General features: G+C 36.1%; 1 protein-coding gene across 6 annotated transcripts in view; it reads left to right on the top strand.

Moving 5' to 3' along the window:
* C2CD5 (C2 calcium dependent domain containing 5) overlaps positions 1–19389 on the top strand; it is a 92391-nt gene that overhangs the window by 33510 nt on the left and 39492 nt on the right. For all 6 annotated transcript variants that reach the window (XR_002774044.1, XM_012806789.1, XM_003792455.3 and 3 more), the window contains 2 exons: positions 4179–4287; positions 17339–17453. Coding sequence is in view for 5 of the 6 variants with exons in the window: in XM_012806789.1 (XP_012662243.1) it covers positions 4179–4287; positions 17339–17453 (224 nt within the window). In the remaining variant the exon portion in view is untranslated. The remainder of the gene's footprint in view (positions 1–4178; positions 4288–17338; positions 17454–19389) is intronic.

Raw genomic sequence — 19389 nt, 5'->3', positions numbered from 1 at the left:
AGCAAATAGCAACAGCTTTGTTATCTTTAGCTTTCCTGTTTACTGGTGGCTTCCATTAGCATGGCTTTGGGGAAATATGTGTATAAAATTATGAAGAATTCTCCCCAGACACGTTCCAATATGCCTTAATTTTGCATATCAACACCATGTCGTTGACATGATCTACTTATACTTTTTAAAATATTTTGTTAAATATTCATCTTATCCCTTGCTAAATATTTGCTAAAAAGCCAGATAATTAGCAAGGGTATTTGTTTTCCCCTTTAGGAAGGACACACTTTATTTGCTCGCCCTCTTTTATTTAGTGGATTATTCAAGTAGCTCTTCTCGAAAACTAAAAGAATTACTCTTTTCTCTCACAGAAGCATGAAAAAAAAATTTGGCAAGATCTTGCAAAAGGTCTCATGTTTCGGGGCGATGGAGAGATGAAAGTTTTGTTTGGATTTAGGTTTTACCTATGGATTATTTGACATAGTGTAGATAGGTTTATTTTTCTCTGTAAGTCTCTTGTTTTATCTATAAGAAAGGTGGAAATACTTTTCCGTTTCTGGGATATATACTAGAAACCTAGTCAACTTAGATTATCTTAGTAGTTCCCCAGTATTAATATGTGGGATGGAACCTTCCTTTTAAAATAGCTGTTAGTAAAAAATAAATAAATAAATAAATAAAATAGCTATTAGTGAGGAACACAGCTTTTGGAAACATTCCTATAAAGCAAAGTCTTTCAGTGAATTATAATCTTTTTGGATGTAGGGGTAAAATTGTACATTAAATCATAGTAGGAATCTGGTATGGAGTTTTATAACTAAAATGTTTACTTTGGCCTTTTGGAATAATAAAAAGATTATTTAAAAAAATCAACTATTGGCTCAGCACCTGTGGCTCAAGCGGCTAAGGTGCCAGCCACATACACCTGAGCTGGTGGGTTTGAATCCAGCCCGGGCCCACCAAAGAACAATGATGGCTGCAACCAAAAAATAGCCAGGCGTTGTGGTGGGCGCCTGGAGTCCCAGCTACTTGGGAGGCTGAGGCAGGAGACTCGCTTGAGCAGTTGGAGGTTGCTGTGAGCTGTGATGCCACAGCACTCTACCCAGGGCGACAGCTTGAGGCTCTGTCTCAAAAAAAAAAAAAAAAAAGCTGTGGCCATGCTTTAGGAAAGTAACAGTAGTACGCATACACCTAGAAAAAAATTTTTTTTTCTAGGAAAAATTCTGTATAAACTTCTATTTAAAAGAATATTCCCATTGTGTTCTGATGATTTTTAGTTAGTGTCTCTGAGCAAACTGATATTAAATATTTTTATGCTGCATGCACTTGATTTATATGTAAATATCAACATAGAAAGTCCATCTAGGATCCTACATATTTTTTGTAGAAAATTTCTTGGCTCGGCATCCATAGCAGACTGATTAGGGCGCAGGCCATATGTGTCCAGGCTGATGGGTTCACACCCGGCCTGGGACAGCTAAACAACAATGACAACTGCAAGAGAAAAATAGCCAGGCGTTGTGGCGGGCACCTGTAGTCCCAGCTACTTGGGAGGCTGAGGCAAGAGATCGTTTAAGCCCAGGAGTTGGAGGTTGCTGTGAGTTATCATGCCACAGCCGAAAATTTCTTGTACAGTTTCTGACATCCACATGTAGATGTTGAATGCTGTGTGCTTGATCTGATCTTAAGAAAGCTTCCTTGTGAGTAAAAGAAAATCTGTAAATTCAGGTTTGATAAAAAGATTATTGATAAAAATTAAGTTTTTAACTCAGACTGATAAGCAAACCAGATAAGGTTTGTTGCCCAGAAAGATCTAGAAATAAAAGGTCCTCTTCAGTTTTTCATATAAAGAAGTGGAGATAATAATACCTCCCTCTCGGTGGCATATCGGAAAGGTTATGAAACATAGCTGTAGAGTAGGATTCCCTGGGCCAGGTACATGTTAAGTACTTGAAAGTCCCTGGTCATGGTGATGGTGATGTTAGGTACTTAACAGTCATTGGATTTCAGCAGTAGCTGTTCTAATTAGGAAATTACCTGAAGCTGGAGTTTTGGTTAAAGGACAGTGACAGTTTTGTTTATCATAGGTTAAATTTTGTGTTTGAAGTGAATTGGGTGCCGATGAGGTGAACTAGGATAAGACAAGACAAGATGGCTTTTGGGTTGGCAGAGTCGGCCTTCGCCCCTGGCAGCTGTTGCCCTGTGTCTTTCTGCTCCGGCTTTTGTAGGATGCATTCCCTCTTGTTACTTTATCCAGTTTCCCAGGATTTGGAGAAGAGAATAAACAATCTCCAATAAAGAAATCATTTTTTCATACTTACCTAAAATCTTACGTGCAGATATTTTCTTGTACATGGATTTAACTTATTTCTTAGCTTTAGAAGGAAGTACTGTTTTCCATTTGGCTTACACAAATTTTCTTTCTATTATCTCTTGTTTAGAGATTTAAAAGATTTAAGTATAAGGAGTGCAATTTTTATTCTATGGGACCATCACGGCCCTCAGATATTTTGAGGAAATTTTAAAATTTAAGTGTTCCTAACAGTGGGGAAAAACATCTTGAAGACCTGACAAAATAACATAAACTCACCCGTACATTTCTCATTTAAAACATAAGTTTAAACAGTTAAAATGGAAATAAGGATTCATTTTGACCATACGTGTCATAATACAAGTAACATTTCCCGGCTCTCCTCTTCCTCCGCAGGGCCAGACCTTACCACTCCCACCAACTGGAACTTAGAGTTCTTACATAGCCTAGACTTTTTTCTTGCTCTTTTCCATTTATAGGTTACTTCTACGTTCCAACTGAGTCTATTTCTGAATACTGCTTGCGTGTGTGTGTATGTGTAGATACACATACACATGTATTTTTTTACACTCAACCTTCATGGGTTGCTGGGCAGCTGGACTGTTTGCTTTTGTGCTAAATGATTTCAAGTTGTTACGCTTTGTGAATTAAGCTTTTGCGAGTTTGTCTTCTCCATGCTGTATTTAATCAGCCAGTCAATCACCTTGTTGCTTTTAATGTGCCTGCTTCTAGTAGAGTAGTAGTCTGTATCTTTTTCTCTCTCAGCTTTTATTTGTTGTCTTCAATCCACTATGGTCTAAAAAAATAAGATATCTAATTTATGTTCTTAAAATACATATGACTACTGTGTATCATAGTATAAATATGATTTTTGGTATATCTTCTGTGAATAAAGTGCATGAGCATAACAGTTTCTGACTGTGAGAGCCCTGTGTTGCTTGTTTCTCATTTCTCAGTTGTGTTTAAAATAGCTGAGGTAAGTGACTTCTGATTAAGTGAGCTGCATCAGTCTTAATGTCAGACAGGGCAGTTGCCAGGCTTCCCCTAGTTGCTTCCAGCTTGTACACCGAGAGGGGTCTCTGTGTTTGCACAGCCATAGGGGCTTCCCTTTCTTCCTGTGGGCTGTTTCTATGAATTTCCTCTCTCTGCTTTATCATTTCGACTGTATTTCTCTTTGTCTCTTAAATTGATGAATTTATGTCCTTAAGAGAAAAGGGGAGAACAAAGCTTGGAGAAACTTGTGGAATTTTATCACCTCCCTAGCTCCTATCCTCATACCTTTCTCCTTTCCTTAGTCTACATCTATGTACTCGCATTTGCTCTGGCTAGAGAGTAAATAGTCCCACACAGCAAGTCTCTACCTGCCCGAACTTGTATTTGCCCTTATCCTTTCTCCTTTCTTTTAACCCACATTGCTCATCCTTTCTCCTCCCCTTCCTTGCTCCCACCTTTTTAGATCTCTTGCCCCAGTCCTTTGGAGTCTTTACCAATGGTTTAGATTGGGTACATAGGTGAAGGGGGCATCTATTTATACCCAGAAATAGATAAGGGGAGTCCCCTCATTTTACTGCAAAGTTGCATCAGAGTAAGAGATTGAGAGGAAGAGTATGTTTCAAGTATCTCAAATAGGAACTCTGAGGACATTTTTTTCTCATTGAGAATTAATAAAAAGGATTTTTATGTTCTGTATAAAATTGAACATGTGGGAAATGGATTTGGAACTGTAAACGTCTAAAGAAACTTTTAATTATGAAGCGTACGTAACATATAATGTGTAGCCTTGTATTTTGAGGGATAGAATATATTTCCTTTAACAAGCAAATTTTTCCCGCTTTCCACGTGGTCAGTTGTATTTTCCTCCCCTTCTTTCCACTAGGAATTTCCGTTCTTCACCTTGACGGCGTTTCCTCCTGGATTTCTTGTGCATGTTGGGGGTGTTGTTAGTGCACGTTCTGTGAAGCTTTTGGATCGTATCCACAATCCCGGTATGTCCTTAAGAAATTTGTTTTCAATGTTTCCTTCATTTAAGTGATCATTATTAAAACAAATTTTTGTAATTTTTTTTTTTTAAGCCAAGACTGAAATGAGAAATGAAAAGAAAGTATTAACTGGTACATATTACTTTAACATATTTTAGTAGTCTTAAAAAAATAAAATATTTGTTGTAATCTTAATGAAAGATAATCAAACTAAGTAGAAGTGCATTTTAGTAACTTATCTGTACAAAACAAAGAGATCTGGATGTATTTTAGACCAAGGTATCACTTTGGAGAATACTTAAATAACTTTGGAGTCAGCTATTTTCTTCGACCCAAATTTTATAATTTGGTACTTATGGCCATTAATTTAAGGTGTTCATTCTTATTTATTAGCAATAGCTTCTTAAACATTATTTAATTTTCTCGTTTTTAAAAGAGGTAATCTTTTAAAATGTAATTGTGGGCTCGGCACCTGTGGCTCAAGCGGCTAAGACACCAGCCATACAACAATAACGGCTGCAACCAAAAAAAAAATAGCCGAGCATTGTGGCGGGCGCCTGTGGTCCCAGCTACTTGAGAGGCGGAGGCAGGAGACTCGCTTGAGCCCAGGAGTTGGAGGTTGCTGTGAGCAGTGAAGCCATGGCACTCTACCCAGGGTGATAGCTTGAGGCTCTGTCTCAAAAAAAAAAAAAAAAATGTAATTGTGAAGCTGGATGCATTGGAGAGTGCCTGTAAATCTCAGCTACTTGGGAGGCTGACAGAGGAGGATCAGTTGAGCCTAGGTGTTAGAGGCTGTAGCACTCTGTGAATGGGCCTGTGAATAACCACTGTACTCCAGCCTGGGCAACACAGACCAACGTCTCAAAATAAAAAGTAACTGCAAACATCCTTAGATTATCTAAGAATTAAACAAAGAACCCTCTGGTTCCTCATTTTCTTTTAGGTAGCTATTTTATATAAGTAAACAAGTAAGACTAATAGCTCACTTCTTTGAAACATTGGGCCATAATTATAAAAGAGAATTGTATCAAAGCCCCAGTAACATCAGGCTCTTGGATTAGAAATACTGTGTTGATTTTTAAAGTCTAAAGTAAGTGTAATAGATGGTAGAAACTATCCATAAGGAAATATGCTCTTGCATTTCTCATTGACTAGATGCTCAATCGACTTACCCTAAACCTGAATTTATATTAGTATTTGTATTTAGCTTATATACATTTCCGTTTTTGAAAATTATTGTCATTTCTGGTAACCTCTCTCTGAGCCCTGTATTGACAGCTTGAAAGGATGAGTAGAATGCTCTGAAATAACTAACTGGATGGAAAATATTGTAGAAGTGATTTTGAGAATACAGAGCATTACCATTCTTTAAATTTTTTAAAAGTATACCCTGTGTTTTAGGGTCCTTTGAGTTTATTACAGAAGAATGGAATTCTTCTGGCCTGACTGAGATTTCAGAAAAACAGTGCTAGTCAGGATTATTTAACTCTGAAGCTGAGCCAATACTTGTCTTTTAAGTACCAGTCTTTTTCTTCTCTGGTCTATTTTTTTCTCCTGTTTCTTATTTTTCTGGTCAATTTAAGATCTCTTCTTCCCTATAGCATTTATATAATCTGCAATTTTTAAAGAAAAAACCAGACTGATGCCAGTTTCATGATTGAGATCTGTGCCAAATTCTGTATCTTTATATTTAGGGACTTGAATTACTTGGAAAGTCCCAGGAAAGACTGAGTTAAGATAACTTGACATTAACCATGTGACCCATGGATTTGTGTTTCTATGGACCATAAAACATTTTAATAGATGCCACCGCTGGCCTGATAGCTCCATAAATTTCAGGAATCTATTCAGTTGTTGATAATGTCTCTGCTTACTGTAAACATGCTGGTTATTTTGTTGCTTCTGTGTGCTCTGAGTAAGCTGTAGAGTTTGGGAGAACAAATGAAAGTTACGTACATAAGGTTAAGCACAGAGCAAATTTAAAGTGTTACTACTTAAAAAAAATGCTTTAGGATTTATTTTACCTGACAGTTCATTATAGCTACGTAAGATATAAAAGTATCCAATATTAGTAAATATAACTAATCCATGAAAAGAGGAATTCTAACTGTATTTTGTGTATTGTAATGACAGACTTACCATCCATTTTCTCCCTTTCCTCCTCTGCTAGAATATTTTTTTCGTTTGCATGTAGAAGTTCTTAGTTATTAATGGATTATTTCCCAAGCAAGATGTTATGGGCACATGCATTTAAATGCTCTTAATGGTTTCTGAGTTATATTTTCATTTTGTTTTATTTCAGTGAAATATGTATCAATTATATATTCCAATGGTTCCAATGTTATATTATTTTGATTTAAGATAACATATGCCTTGGATTGTTTTATGTATTATTATGCAATAAAATGGAACATTTCTTAAAGAACATTTTTTGATCTCCCGTTCCCTTAAACAATTATGAGGAAATTTTAATTTGTTGAAAAAAGCTGAATGTTACAATGAAACCAGGTCAGCATCTCCCATAATGATGATGTATTAATTTTGTGCCACTGAGTTACTCTGTGGAGAGAAATTTATGATGGATTGAGATGCATGTGCTAGTGTTAAGAATGCTGTTTTTGTATTCTCAAGGGAATCTTGCAGCTATTTTTTGACTAGTGAATATGGGAAGTTTTTATTTCATTCTTGCCATAGAAGGAAAAAAAAATCTCATTTTAAAACCACTACCACCTGCTAACTCTATGGGCTATTATTTTGGAGGGCTTTAAAAAAAAAATTCCTCCTTTGGTAAATGTTAAGCGAGCAGGAGCATCCAACAGGGGAAAGAACGGGGTGGTTTTAAAAACCAAGGTAACTGAATAATCCGATGAGTTAATGTCAGATTCCTGTAGCATGCTCCCCCCTCCCCTCCTATTTCTACTTCTGATTAACTCTGCTGTCTGTCTTTCCAGTTCTTGTCAAGTGGTGTTACTGATTGTGTTCTTGTTTGTAGTGTTTTTTTTGTTTGTTTGTTTTATTCCTACTATTCTGCACCTAAAACTGATCTACTAATTTGCTGTTTTGAACTCAGCCTTTGTCGGAATTATGGGTAACACAAGATCTTACAAACTGCTAGACTGGAATAGTTTCAATTCAGGTATTTTAATGGTCATTCAGTACTACATATGCTGACAAAAATTATGGCAGCTCAGTGAAGTTTTTAGAAACGCTCTACATTAAATAGGCTTAATGTCAATTTAGTCATCAGATATATTCTGCAGTATGTATGCAGTATCTCTTGTAATTTCCACAGAAAATGCAAATATAAAAATGTGTTAATTAAAATGAATTACTCCAAACCTTAGAAGTGCCATAAATTACCAGTGACTTCTTAGGTGGTTAACTGTCAGAATGGTAATTTTAAATTTATATGTACTACATTTTGGATGCCTTTTTGATCAGGTATATGACACAGACATTAGCATTATGATTAAGCAAATATTAAACATTCAGAAGTTTTTAATTTTTGATAAATTTTTAAGTATATCTAAATTTAAATTGCATATTAGATTTGAATAGAACATATTTAGAGTTGTATAAAATACTATAAGTGTAACTATTAGCATTTTTATATATAGGCTAGAAGTGTTCCAAAATTTGGTTAGAAAGAGCAGATTTTGGGGGGATTAACAGCTTTTTAAAACCTTCCTCCTTCCCCTTCCACGTGAGAATATAATTTTTCTTCTTAAGTAATTTTACATATGGATGTTGTCTGTAGCTTTTAAAGAAACCAAACTAAGAGAACTTTACAGCTGATGATGTGGTTTAAAGTCAAAGCCAATTGATTTTTCTTTTTGATAAAAGAATATTATCTTAATACAAATTTTTAAATTTTTATATTATCTAATTTTAGAATTAAAAAATAGAACCACTTTAATTCAGTATCAGAAGCTGTTTTTTTTTTTTTTTTTTTTTTTTTGCCCAGAGAAATTTTTCAGTTCTTTGTGTCAGAAAGAATAACTTACAGAAAAGTAGACGCACCAAGGGGCTCAGCATTTTAGATAATATCCCATAATCTTTTCAATATTGTAAACTTTTTTCTGTTCTTAGGAGTTCAAGATATAAGTTGCAATGTAAGTAATGCATGTTTGACTGTGTAGTAACTCATTTTCATTATGCAGATTTACCTAAATTCATTCTGGTAAACAGTCTGGTCAGGTCCAACCTTTACAGATGTAGACTGATATTAACTGGTAAATCTTTAGGAAGATTAACAGTGTTTCCTATCCAAGTCTTTGCTGGCATGCTGTCATTGATTAGAATTAAAGTTATCATTTTTAGTGTAGTATCTTATAATTGACTTTTAGTGAGAGCTTTAAAATACCTTGATAGATTCATTTCATTTAAAAAAGAATATTTTTTTAACACATGGAGAGATTAACGTAGTGGGAAGAGAAAAAGGCCGTGTAGAAAAAGGACATTGAACTGGCTGGGCACCTGCCTGTAATTACGGAGATTTGGGAGGCAAAGTGGCACCATCACTTGAGCCCAGGAGTTTGAGACCCTATGTCTAAACAAATAATGGAAAAAAAAAAACTGACCGAGTATGGTGGTGGTGCATGCCTGTAGTCCTGCTACGTGGGAGGCTGAAGCAGGAGGATCACTTGAGCCCAGTAGTTGACCCACTGCATTCCATCCTGGGTGACAGAGTAAGACCTTGATTCTTGAAAAGAAGAAGAAAAAGGATGTTGAGAGCAGACCGATCATTCATAATTTCAGGAACTGAAATCTTGTCAAGGCAAAGATGTGTAGGGTGATGTGAGTGTTGATCAGATGATTGAATAATCTTGGAGAGAGAAAAAGGCAATAATTAAATCTTACGTAGTACATTCTTTGTAAGTTGACTACCCAAGGGACTGTAACAAACTAGTCAACATACCAAACTGTTCAACATAAGGAACTGGGCCTACTGTACTGTAGGTACATGTGGTTCATGACCAGTCTATGAAAACTAGGTTAGCTTAAGGAGGTGCTCAGTGTAGGGAGGTGGCCATCTGTGAGGTTATACTGTATTTAGGACGTTGTTCCATGTAAGCGGAATTACAGACTTTGGCTAGGAGAAACATGGTTGAGGAAGCAGTATATCTTGCCATCATTTAAAATAATGTTAGGTAGAAAGTGTATAAAGAAAAAAGGTGGATATAGGTGATGGAATATTAATAAAAGAACATAAAAGGTGATACTTTCAGTTTAATGTTCTCATAGTACTATGCTTTCGATTAAAGTATTCAACTCTTTCTGGTAATAAACATAGTACATCTTCAGATGTAGAGCTGGTTATTATATTAGTTTAGGAAAAATAACTGGATAATTCTGAAGAAAAATGTGATGCATTTTATACATATTTAAATAATTTATGTGTTCTTTGTAATTTAGGAATATTTAGCCATTGCTGTCCTATATTACTATAGAAAAGCAAGAATTGACCTCATTAATAAGAAAAATAATTGGTGGCATCGTTTTCATTAATTCTGGAATTATTCATACTGTATTTTCTGGGTCTGGGGGCACCATGGGTTATATATGATGCACCATGATTTTAATAATAGCTTTCCAAGAGCAAAGAGAAGCACTGCCATGTTAAACATACTCAGTATATTTATTTGACATTCTTATTTCAGAAGCATTAAGAGTGGAAAGATACAGAAAAACATGTTATGTCAAACAGTAATGTTTTATAAAGTATAATCTTATCATGCAAGCATATGTTAGAATTTATTTTGTGCCACTCAACTTGCTAGATAGTAGGGTGGAAAAATTACCAGTCCCTCTGTCTTCATCAAGCTCATATTCTTGGAGGATAGAAAAGCATTAAATGTCGTACTTTGTGGTATGGTATGATACAAGATAAAGAGTTAGGGAGGAAGGCATAATTAACTCCATGTCAGGGAAGTTTATAGAGGTAGTAATTCCTGAGCTCAGATTTGAAAGACGTGTAGGAGAATCCTATAGCTTTATATTGCAGCCTGTGGGGACTCATGTTAATATCTACTTGTGAGCTTGGTTCTAAAAGGTTTAGCATTTGCAAAACAATAGAGATAGCCAGTGCTTATTGGATGATGTTCACCTGGTTACTTGACACCTGTTAAGTAAGTTGTGTGCCACTAAGTACAGAATGTTAGTTTCTTTTTTTCTCTCCTTTTCTGCTGCGTTGCTGTCTTTGTGTTAAGTAAAGTGACAGAAAGTATGTTGTAGGGAAGGAAGAATGGAAGTCAGTCTCTGAAAATTTATTTTAAAAATACTATATTACTTTTTCTTATCTTATGTTTTTGGCCTGGTAAGAGACTTTGGGAGAAGCAAGGTGAATCTTGCTGCTAGGAGGTAGACAGAGCATTTACAAATCCTGGGGGTCACTCGTTGGGAGCCAGGAGTGCATAGGAATGAGATAGGGTGGCCCGTGGTCACTTTTTGTGTCAGATTAAGAGACAATAGGATGGAAAATGGATTTAAAGACAACAAGATTAGAGACAGGGAGACCAGTTACAGACTGTGCAGTAGTGACCTGGGATTTGGTAGTGATGAGAGAGTTAACATGTATTAAGGACTCTTCTGAGTATGTGAAAATAGGTTAATAATTCTTCAGAACAGATCTTGGAGGCAGGTCCTACTCCCATTTTGTAGGTGAGCCAAATGAAACAGCTTTTCTCAAGATGAAAATGTCTGAGCCGCAATTTGAACCTGAGTACTCTGGCTTCAGGACCTACACTCTTAACTATAAATCAAGGAAATAAAAAGTGGCAGGACTTTGTAACTAGTAGAATGTGCCTGACGAAGCGGTCTCTGACCAGTTTTCAGCTGAGAGAAAGATTATCCCATATGCCTACAAGTCTGAAATTTCAGTTAACTATCAAGTCCTATACTTTGGAATCTCATGTTTATTTGGAAGTTGAGTTGTACAAAATATTTAGAGAAAGAATACATTTTCATAGTTCTAGCTTATTCTTACTGGTTTTTAAAAGAGTATGATCTTTTTCTTTTTCCCATGAGTTTACAGTATTTCTGAATAGCTGATACATACAATTTTTTAATCAATGATGGCCTGAGTATAGTTGAGGAAAACGTGCTATTCTTTTTCTGTATAGCATATATTTCAGCTTAGATTATTTTTTAGGAAGTGGCAAGAGAAGATATAAAGTAGTTACATAATGTGGTTTGAAAATGTAGTTATAGGCTCAGCTCCCATAGCACAATGGTAGCAGCGCTGGCCACATGCATTGAGGCTGGTGGGTTCAAATTTGGCCCAGTCTAGCTAAACCACAATGACATCTGCAACAAAAAATAGCTGGGCATTGTGGCGGGCCCACCTGTAGTCTCAGCAACTTGGAACGCTGAGGCTAGAGAATCGATTAAGCCCAAAAGTTGGAGGTTGCTGTGACGCCATGGCACTCTACCCAGAGTAACATAGTAAGAGTCTGTCACCAAAAAAAAAAAAAAAAAAGAAAGAAAGAAAGAAAATGTAGTTATAAATTGTTGGGAAATAGCTTCCAAACTTAGATGATACTTTTGAGTTGATATTTTTAAATCCTGAGTTAGCGAAACAAGCTTTTAACAACTGGATAATTTTTGTTTCTGAGAATATTTTTAAACATTTTCTTTAATATGTTTTAGATAGATTGTAGATTTTCAGACATTTTATACTTAAGATTTCCTCAATCTTGTAATAAACTTTTACTAGTAATAAAGCAAGCTTTCGATTAGTAGTTGAAAATTAGAAAATATTATTCTTTTTTGTTAGCCATTAGAATTCTAGTTGTTAAGAAAATTCATTTTATTTTGGGAGTAATAATAATTAAAACCTACAAACATGATTACAAAATATTTTATGATAACATGATTCAACTACTATGTAGAGAAATATTTATAGAATGTTATTATCAGTCAGCTCATCTAATTTTTTTTTTAAGTAAAAACCTTTTATTCAATGGATGTTATGGAGTACCTACTATTTATTGAACACTGTTGGGTACTGGGAATGCCATGGTTAAGCCAGGCAGACCCCTGACCCCCTTCAGTCCTGTTTATATACCTAGTCTAGGCTAATTCGTGTGTGTGTGTGTGTGTGTGTGTGTGTGTGTGTTTTAGTTAAATGGTGATAGGTGGCAGACTCTCTTGAACTTGAATTCAACTGATGATCTCTGAAATTATTTTCACTTTGGGAGGAAATCATAAACAGATTTGTAAACAAAGCCTAAAGAAGTTATGTAGCTTTTTGTTTTCATTATTTAATAAGATTTTTAGGAAGTAGAGCATGTGTAATATGGGAGCTTTTCTATTCTAGTAGTATTTGGAGTAATGAGTATCCAGTTACAACATATAACAGAGTGAAATTTTACAAGTAAGGAGTAGACTATGTATTTGACTTTCTTAAATTTACAGATAGTGAAGGCTCCAGTTTGGTCCAACATGATTATATCCTAGCTACCATCCAGACATCCCAATTTACTTGGTCTTGATCATTGCTCTGTACGTGTGCAGAACTTCCTTCATAGTGAGGCTCTTCTTCCTAGCCTGGTACTGATGCCGACCAGTCTGAGGCTGTATACTCCCTTAAACCTGAATTCTTGTATTTCTGTTTCAGTAGGAGAGGTTAGCCAAGCATGATGGCATGGGTCTGTAGTTCCAACTATTTGGAAGACTGAGGCAGTACTTGAGTCTAGCACTGGCGTCCTCAAACTACAGCTCGTGGGCGACATGTGGCCTGCTTAGGACATTTATTTGGCCACCGGGTTTTTTGCCACCACTGCCTGTCCTGCTAAGCAGCTGACTCATCCCGGGGCTCACAGTCTGGCCCTCCAACGGTCTGAGGGACGGTGAACTGGCCCCCTGTTTAAAAAGTTTAAGGACCTCTGGTCTGGCAGTTCAAGTTCAATGTGGGTAGCACAGGTCTTTAAAGAGAAGCCATCTCTTTTAAAAAAAACCAAAAACAGACAGTAGGTTATAATTAGTTGCAGTGTTACTTTTAGGTATTTGGGAACATAGCTTTTCGTGCTGTTCATTAACAAGGTAGATTATCATTGCATTAAAAACCTTTATTTTAAAAAAGGCATATTATGTTCTTTTGTTTATTTAAAAATTCGAGTAACTTTCCACCACCTTAAAATTTTTTTTAATGACATATGATATTAGTATATGTTTATGGGGTTTGTGTGACGTTTTGTTACTTGCATAGAATGTGTGATGATAAAGTGAGGATATTTAGGGTATTCATCACCTGAGTATTTACCATTCTGTGTGCTGGGACCAAGTTCAGTCTTCTTCCTTAGCTGTTTTGAAATACATTGCTGTTAACTATAGTCTCCTACTGTGCTGCCAAACTTTAGAACATTTTCTTTTATATTTCTATCCGGATTAATAGATTTTCCAGGGCAGAGTGATTCTGTCCCAGAGCGATCTAAAAATAGACTGAATTTAACACTTCAGGTAGGCAGCCTTTCATTAGTCAGCGTGTGATTGCTTAAACTCTCAAAAGGATTAGGTTTAATAAAGGCATATTATGTTCTTGAGTTATTCATATCTTTATTTTCTGAAATCTACACTTTCATTTTAGGAATCTTTAGCAATTTCACTTGGCATTTCAGAAACAAAATAAAATGCTAAAGAGATGGCAAGATATCAGCTGTGGCCATGCTTTAGGAAAGTAATGGTAGTACGAATATATCGATTCTGTATCAACTTGTGTGCCACCATTGCCCGGTACAGAGGCACCGGGGAGGCGCTGATTTAGAGCTCTGTGCATGCCTGTAATTAGAAGGAGATATTAAAAGATTTGTGATATTATCTATAAAGGTTTTGGCCATAGAAGAAAAACATAAAATAGTATGAAATATGATTTGTCAATAATTACAGTTTTATTTCTTGTGATGAAATACCTATAGATTATTGGGAGGAGCATGGTATTTAAAATGGAGAAATGGTTTTTCCTCCACATCTTTGAAATGTCTGTGAAACGTGACCTCACATCTCAGCTGTATACCCTTCAGATAACTAAATTGTATCCAGTTTCACGTGTGGCATGTATGGTTGCCCTGAATTTGTAGGCCAGATTCTGTTTGGCCTTTTATGTAAGTGTGGTAGATCCTCAATTCTGCACTTTTGTAGAGAGAATAAAATTATTCAAATTCACTAGTGTATTTCCTGTGAGAATGAAGTTAGCCGTTTTTAAATCTGAAAGATTCTGTTAGGGAGTAGCGAGGCTGAGCAGCAGATACTGCTTGAGGATTCTCTGAGGATTCTGCTAGACACGAGTATAAGACAGACTTTGAAGATACATCTAATTTTCGGTAATACTAAATAAGTGGATTAGTCTTAATTTAAATTAAATAATCCCTAAATTGAGTAGCCAAAAGCAACCTCTCCTTTAGCTTCTTGTTTACAGTTGCAAGTAATTATTGTTAATACAATTACTAGTTTGTGACTAAATGCTCCCCACTGTATGCTTGCCTTGCTTTCACCTAAAATCTAGGGCCATTACTTTCTGTGACCATTTCAGTGAGCTGCCATAGTTCTCAGTCTGTACTGTCACCTGATCCAAGCATGCGCCCAAATACCCACTGTCTCTGGCTCCTGTATGCTGAATCTGCTTTGCAAGCCCTTGGTGCTTTGAGCTTCTGCTTCAGCCAAAAATCAGATTTAAGAAATTCTCTGGAGTGTGGACATGCCATTTGCTTCCTTAGCTCCCATGCTATGTAATCCTTTAGTTTTTTCTTAAACTTGTATATACTTTATTAAATACAATGATGGTATTTCCATGTGCAGTTGTGTGGCTCATGTGTCAAAATAAAGGCTGCTTGTGAATTTGTCAGAAGAATATGAATGCTCCACTTGCTGCATTCAGCTTTTTGTTTTTTTATATCAGCCACATATTCTTTCATAGTGCTTGGTTTAATTATTTGATTATTTTATGTGTTATACTAAGGTAAGTTTGATGTAAATAAATTTCGTATTCTGTGTGGTGATGCCTATCTTGTAGGAATTGTGATTACCAATATCTCATAGGAATTATTACATACTTACATGCTGCCATTTCTAAATAAACATATCGAGGGCTTAAGTAGCTTCCTCTGTTGTTTATTAATTTTAAAAACAGTGTTATGGATTACTTCCTGTAAAAGTCATTTTTACAACGATAAAGCTACCATGTATTACTCGTGCTGATAATAGGCAAACCCAGTGTGAGAAAATCTGTAACAGAGTCTACTAGTGAGTTAAGAAGAGTTACACTTTTTATTTCATGTTAATTTGTCAGGAAAATAATTATTTTCTAAGCTGAGAAACATTTCTATTGTTTGTGGTATCTGTTTATTAAGAATGATAAATAATTTGATAGATTAGAGTAACCCATTGAATCATAGTTTGTCTTTTGATACAAAAATTCCCTTTTAGAGAAAGGATCCTGTTAAATGGCTGTTCATATCAGTCCTTAGCATGTATGTCTTCGAAGAGAAAGAGAGCATAGATTTGAAAGTGTATTTGTGCTGTTAATGTATACATTTCAGTTGGGAATAGAAGGCATTTTTAAATATATCTTATATGTAAAATGGGGCCACCTAATGGTTTTACACGTTTCTTAATTCATAATATTGATCACTAACACCATTGGTAGTCTTTTCTATTTCTCTTCCTTCTTTATTTTCTCTTACACTTTGCTCTTTTCCTTGGTTTCCTGAAGTCTGTATTTCTTTTTTTTTTCTTCTGAAAGCCAGTTTTAGGGTAGCTCTCTCTTGGATCCAAAACTTTAATTCAAGACCTGACTGGCATGATTTGTAGTTCTGGCCTTTATCTCCTTTCTCCCTCTTGGTGATTTCCTCCCTGTGGAGGAAGCAAATTCACAAGCCTCTTAACCTTTCTTTACTTTGCTGTCTTCACTGTTTTACTAGTGAGTATGATTCTACTTATTCTATTATTTTGAAAAACATTTTCAACATTGGGTATATATTGCAACTCGAAAATAATGTTCGGATTATTTGGTTTTTAGTATTAATAACACCTTTCATGTGGAAAATTTACAATAAGAGCCTATCATCCTATTTAGAATTTATTTTTTATCTATCTCAAATTGTTCCCTCAAGTGGGAATAGGCCACAAAAAGAAAGAAATCAGGAAATGCTAATTACGGACTGTTTCCGTTTTTAACATGTTGTCTATTAAAAGTTACTCTAATTTGCAGCTGCTGTCACCAGTAGTTTGCAGCTAAGTGTAAGTGATTAGTAGTTTGTGTGACAGATGCCCCATTTATAAGACTCCATGACAAGCAATAGCGGACTTCCCTAGGGTAATAAAATACAATTCTGTGATTCTAAGCCATTTTTAAAATTACAGAGCCATACGTGGAGTATTATATCTGTAATTTGTCCTTATATACCTTAAACAAATTATTTGTATTAATCTTTTAAGTGTTTTCCTTTCTTCTCCCCCTCTCTCGCCTCCCTCTCTCCTCCTTTCCTTCCATTCTTTCTCACCCTCTTCCCTTCCCCTTCCCGCTTCTCTTTCTTTCCAGTTAGCTAGTCCCTTTATTTCTTAGTATGCCCACACCCCTGTAGAAGGATGGCTACAAATGGCTTTCTCTCTTTTAAAATTGACAGATCTTTGCCTTGGAAAGAATCCAGAATATAGTGGGTTCTATAGAATAGGTGCCAGGAAATGAAACCAAAATTTAAATTCATGGTTATGGCACATAAGGTGTTCACGGAGGTGAGACATAGGATCCCCTCTCAGTTAAGGTTGAAAATCTGGAAACTCTGGGTCTACATTTTAAATTCTATCTAAAAATACATTTCCGTAGATGTCCCTTAAAGTAATAGTGCAAATAGAGCTAGGTGGTTTGTTTTCCAGTAATCAAGTTTAAAAGGATAAATCTTATGCTTTTGGAGAAGTATCACTTTAATGATGGGAAATTTGAAAATCTGCCGTAGTGCAAAACTTCTTTACCTCTCTCATAGTATATTTACTGTTAAACATTTTTTGTTCATATAAACAATGTGCTATTGAGTAATAAACTGATTTAAAATTTATTTTTCAGATGAACCAGAAACTCGAGATGCATGGTGGGCAGAAATCAGACAAGAAATAAAATCACATGCTAAAGCATTAGGCTGTCACGCTGTAGTGGGCTACAGTGAATCAACTAGCATCTGGTAAATGATGAAAGCTCCTTGATTTTCTAGATGCCCTGAGTTAAATTGTCATCTGAAAGGGGGAAAGTTTCATGCATATATAACGAAAGGAGAACAGTGGAGTGGTCACTCTCCAGTCTCTGAGCCTCAGTTAATACATTAAAATGGAGACAATACCAGTGATCATGTAATCATTTAAACCCGGATTGAATGAGAATGTAACACTGGCCCATAGCAAATATTAGCTGGAGGTCTATTTTACTTTAGTTTATGACTGCTAAGTCTTTCCACTGGTGGAGGTTCCTCGGAACCTTTTATCTGTCATGAATGAATTGCTATGTGCCTTTGAGGTTTGAAATTCCTTCTGGTTCTTCTGAGTGTAATCATCCACTCATCCTTTCCATGTCTGCCAGGTTAGGAAGGGGCTTTCATACCCGTGCTTCTCGATTCCCTTTTCTCCTGTCTTTCATTTGAACAACTTCTTGTTTCCAGTCAATGCCTTGGAGACATTCTTCTGCCTTTTCTTACTTACTCTGTCCTGTCTCCTCTGGGTAGATTTGATCATCTTCCTTCTTGGCCTGCATTTTAGTCTTTCATTCTCCAGTCCTCTACTCGCTCGGCTTTCAGTGAGATTTGGACCTCATTGTCACTCGAAACTATGTATGTTAAAATTGGAAAGCTATAATATTTTACTGTCATATTACAGCTTAATATTTCTCCACCAGTATCATTTGTTCACTTACATTGGTTTGTTTGGACCCTTAGCTTAACCAAGTATTTTCCGAATTACTTACTTAGGTTCTGGCTTTACTTACTGTTTTGCCATCCTTGAACCTTAATTTCAGCCCTTTCAAAAGTTCCTAATTGATGCTGTCTAGAAACTGCTTGAACTTTTGCTATCTTATTTTTCTACCTTTGGTGCTTGGATAATTCTTACTGTTAGGTCTCTGCTCTTGTGGTGATCATTATTGTTAGAGAAGAAAAAATCATTAAACGGCAGTAAATAGGGCCACTATAGAGCCATGCTATTTAATTTGTTGTGGGCCTTTTCTTTTCCTTTGTAGACTATGTATTATATTCTTGAACTATTCTATTCTACTCTTTTTTTTTTTGGAAGACAGAGTCTTGTTCTGTCATTGTGGATCTGTCATCCCAGATGGAATGCAGTGGCATGATCATAGCTCCTTGCATCTTCAAACTCCTTGGTTCAAGTGATCCTCAGGCCGTGGTCTCCCCGAGTGCTAGAATCACACGCATGAGTCACCATGTCCAGCCTCTGTTCGGCTTTTATTAACCACTAACTTTGTCATGCTTAGCTTGCCTTACTCCCTGTTAGATCGTTTTGCCTCCTTCATGGATTTAGTGTCATATACTTTCAGGTCCCTTGGGGATATGGTTTTAAAAGATAATTCTCCCTATCAGATTTATATTTTGCGAGAGAATTAGAAGTCAATTCTGTGATTGTGATACATTACAATGCTTTGGGATCCCAGAGGACTTAAAAGCAGATGTAGGAGTGAAGGGAAGTGTCAGTGAAGTAACTGACCCATGAATTGAATCTTAAAGGACGAATATGAACAATATAAATATAGAGAAGAGGTGTGGGGAGAGTGTTCAAAGCTTAAAAGAAGCATGTGAAGGAGGCCACAGTGTGTACACTCAGCATGGCTGAAGATAAGGCACAGATGAAAGAGTCTACCAGTGAATCCAATTAATTTACTTAAAGTTTGAATTATCTGGTAGGTTACCCCCCCACTTCAAAAAAACTTTGTGTTTCTCATTTTAACCATGCTACTTTCTGTTACTGGGTTAAACTCTCTGAAATGTACTCCTGCCCTTCTAACGCTTGATTCGAAACTTCAGTGGCTCCACCGTATTCCTCCTGACACCCTTAGTGCCCGCTGACCTTTGAAGCCTGGTCCCCCTTGATTCACTAACAGTTTAAGTGACTATTTCT

This window comes from Otolemur garnettii, unplaced genomic scaffold, assembly GCF_000181295.1.
Source record: "Otolemur garnettii isolate 467f Iridium unplaced genomic scaffold, OtoGar3 scaffold00057, whole genome shotgun sequence".
NCBI classification, from domain to species: Eukaryota; Metazoa; Chordata; class Mammalia; order Primates; family Galagidae; genus Otolemur; species Otolemur garnettii.
The sequence above is the reverse complement of the archived record's forward strand: the minus strand, read 5'-3'. Positions and strand labels throughout refer to the sequence as shown.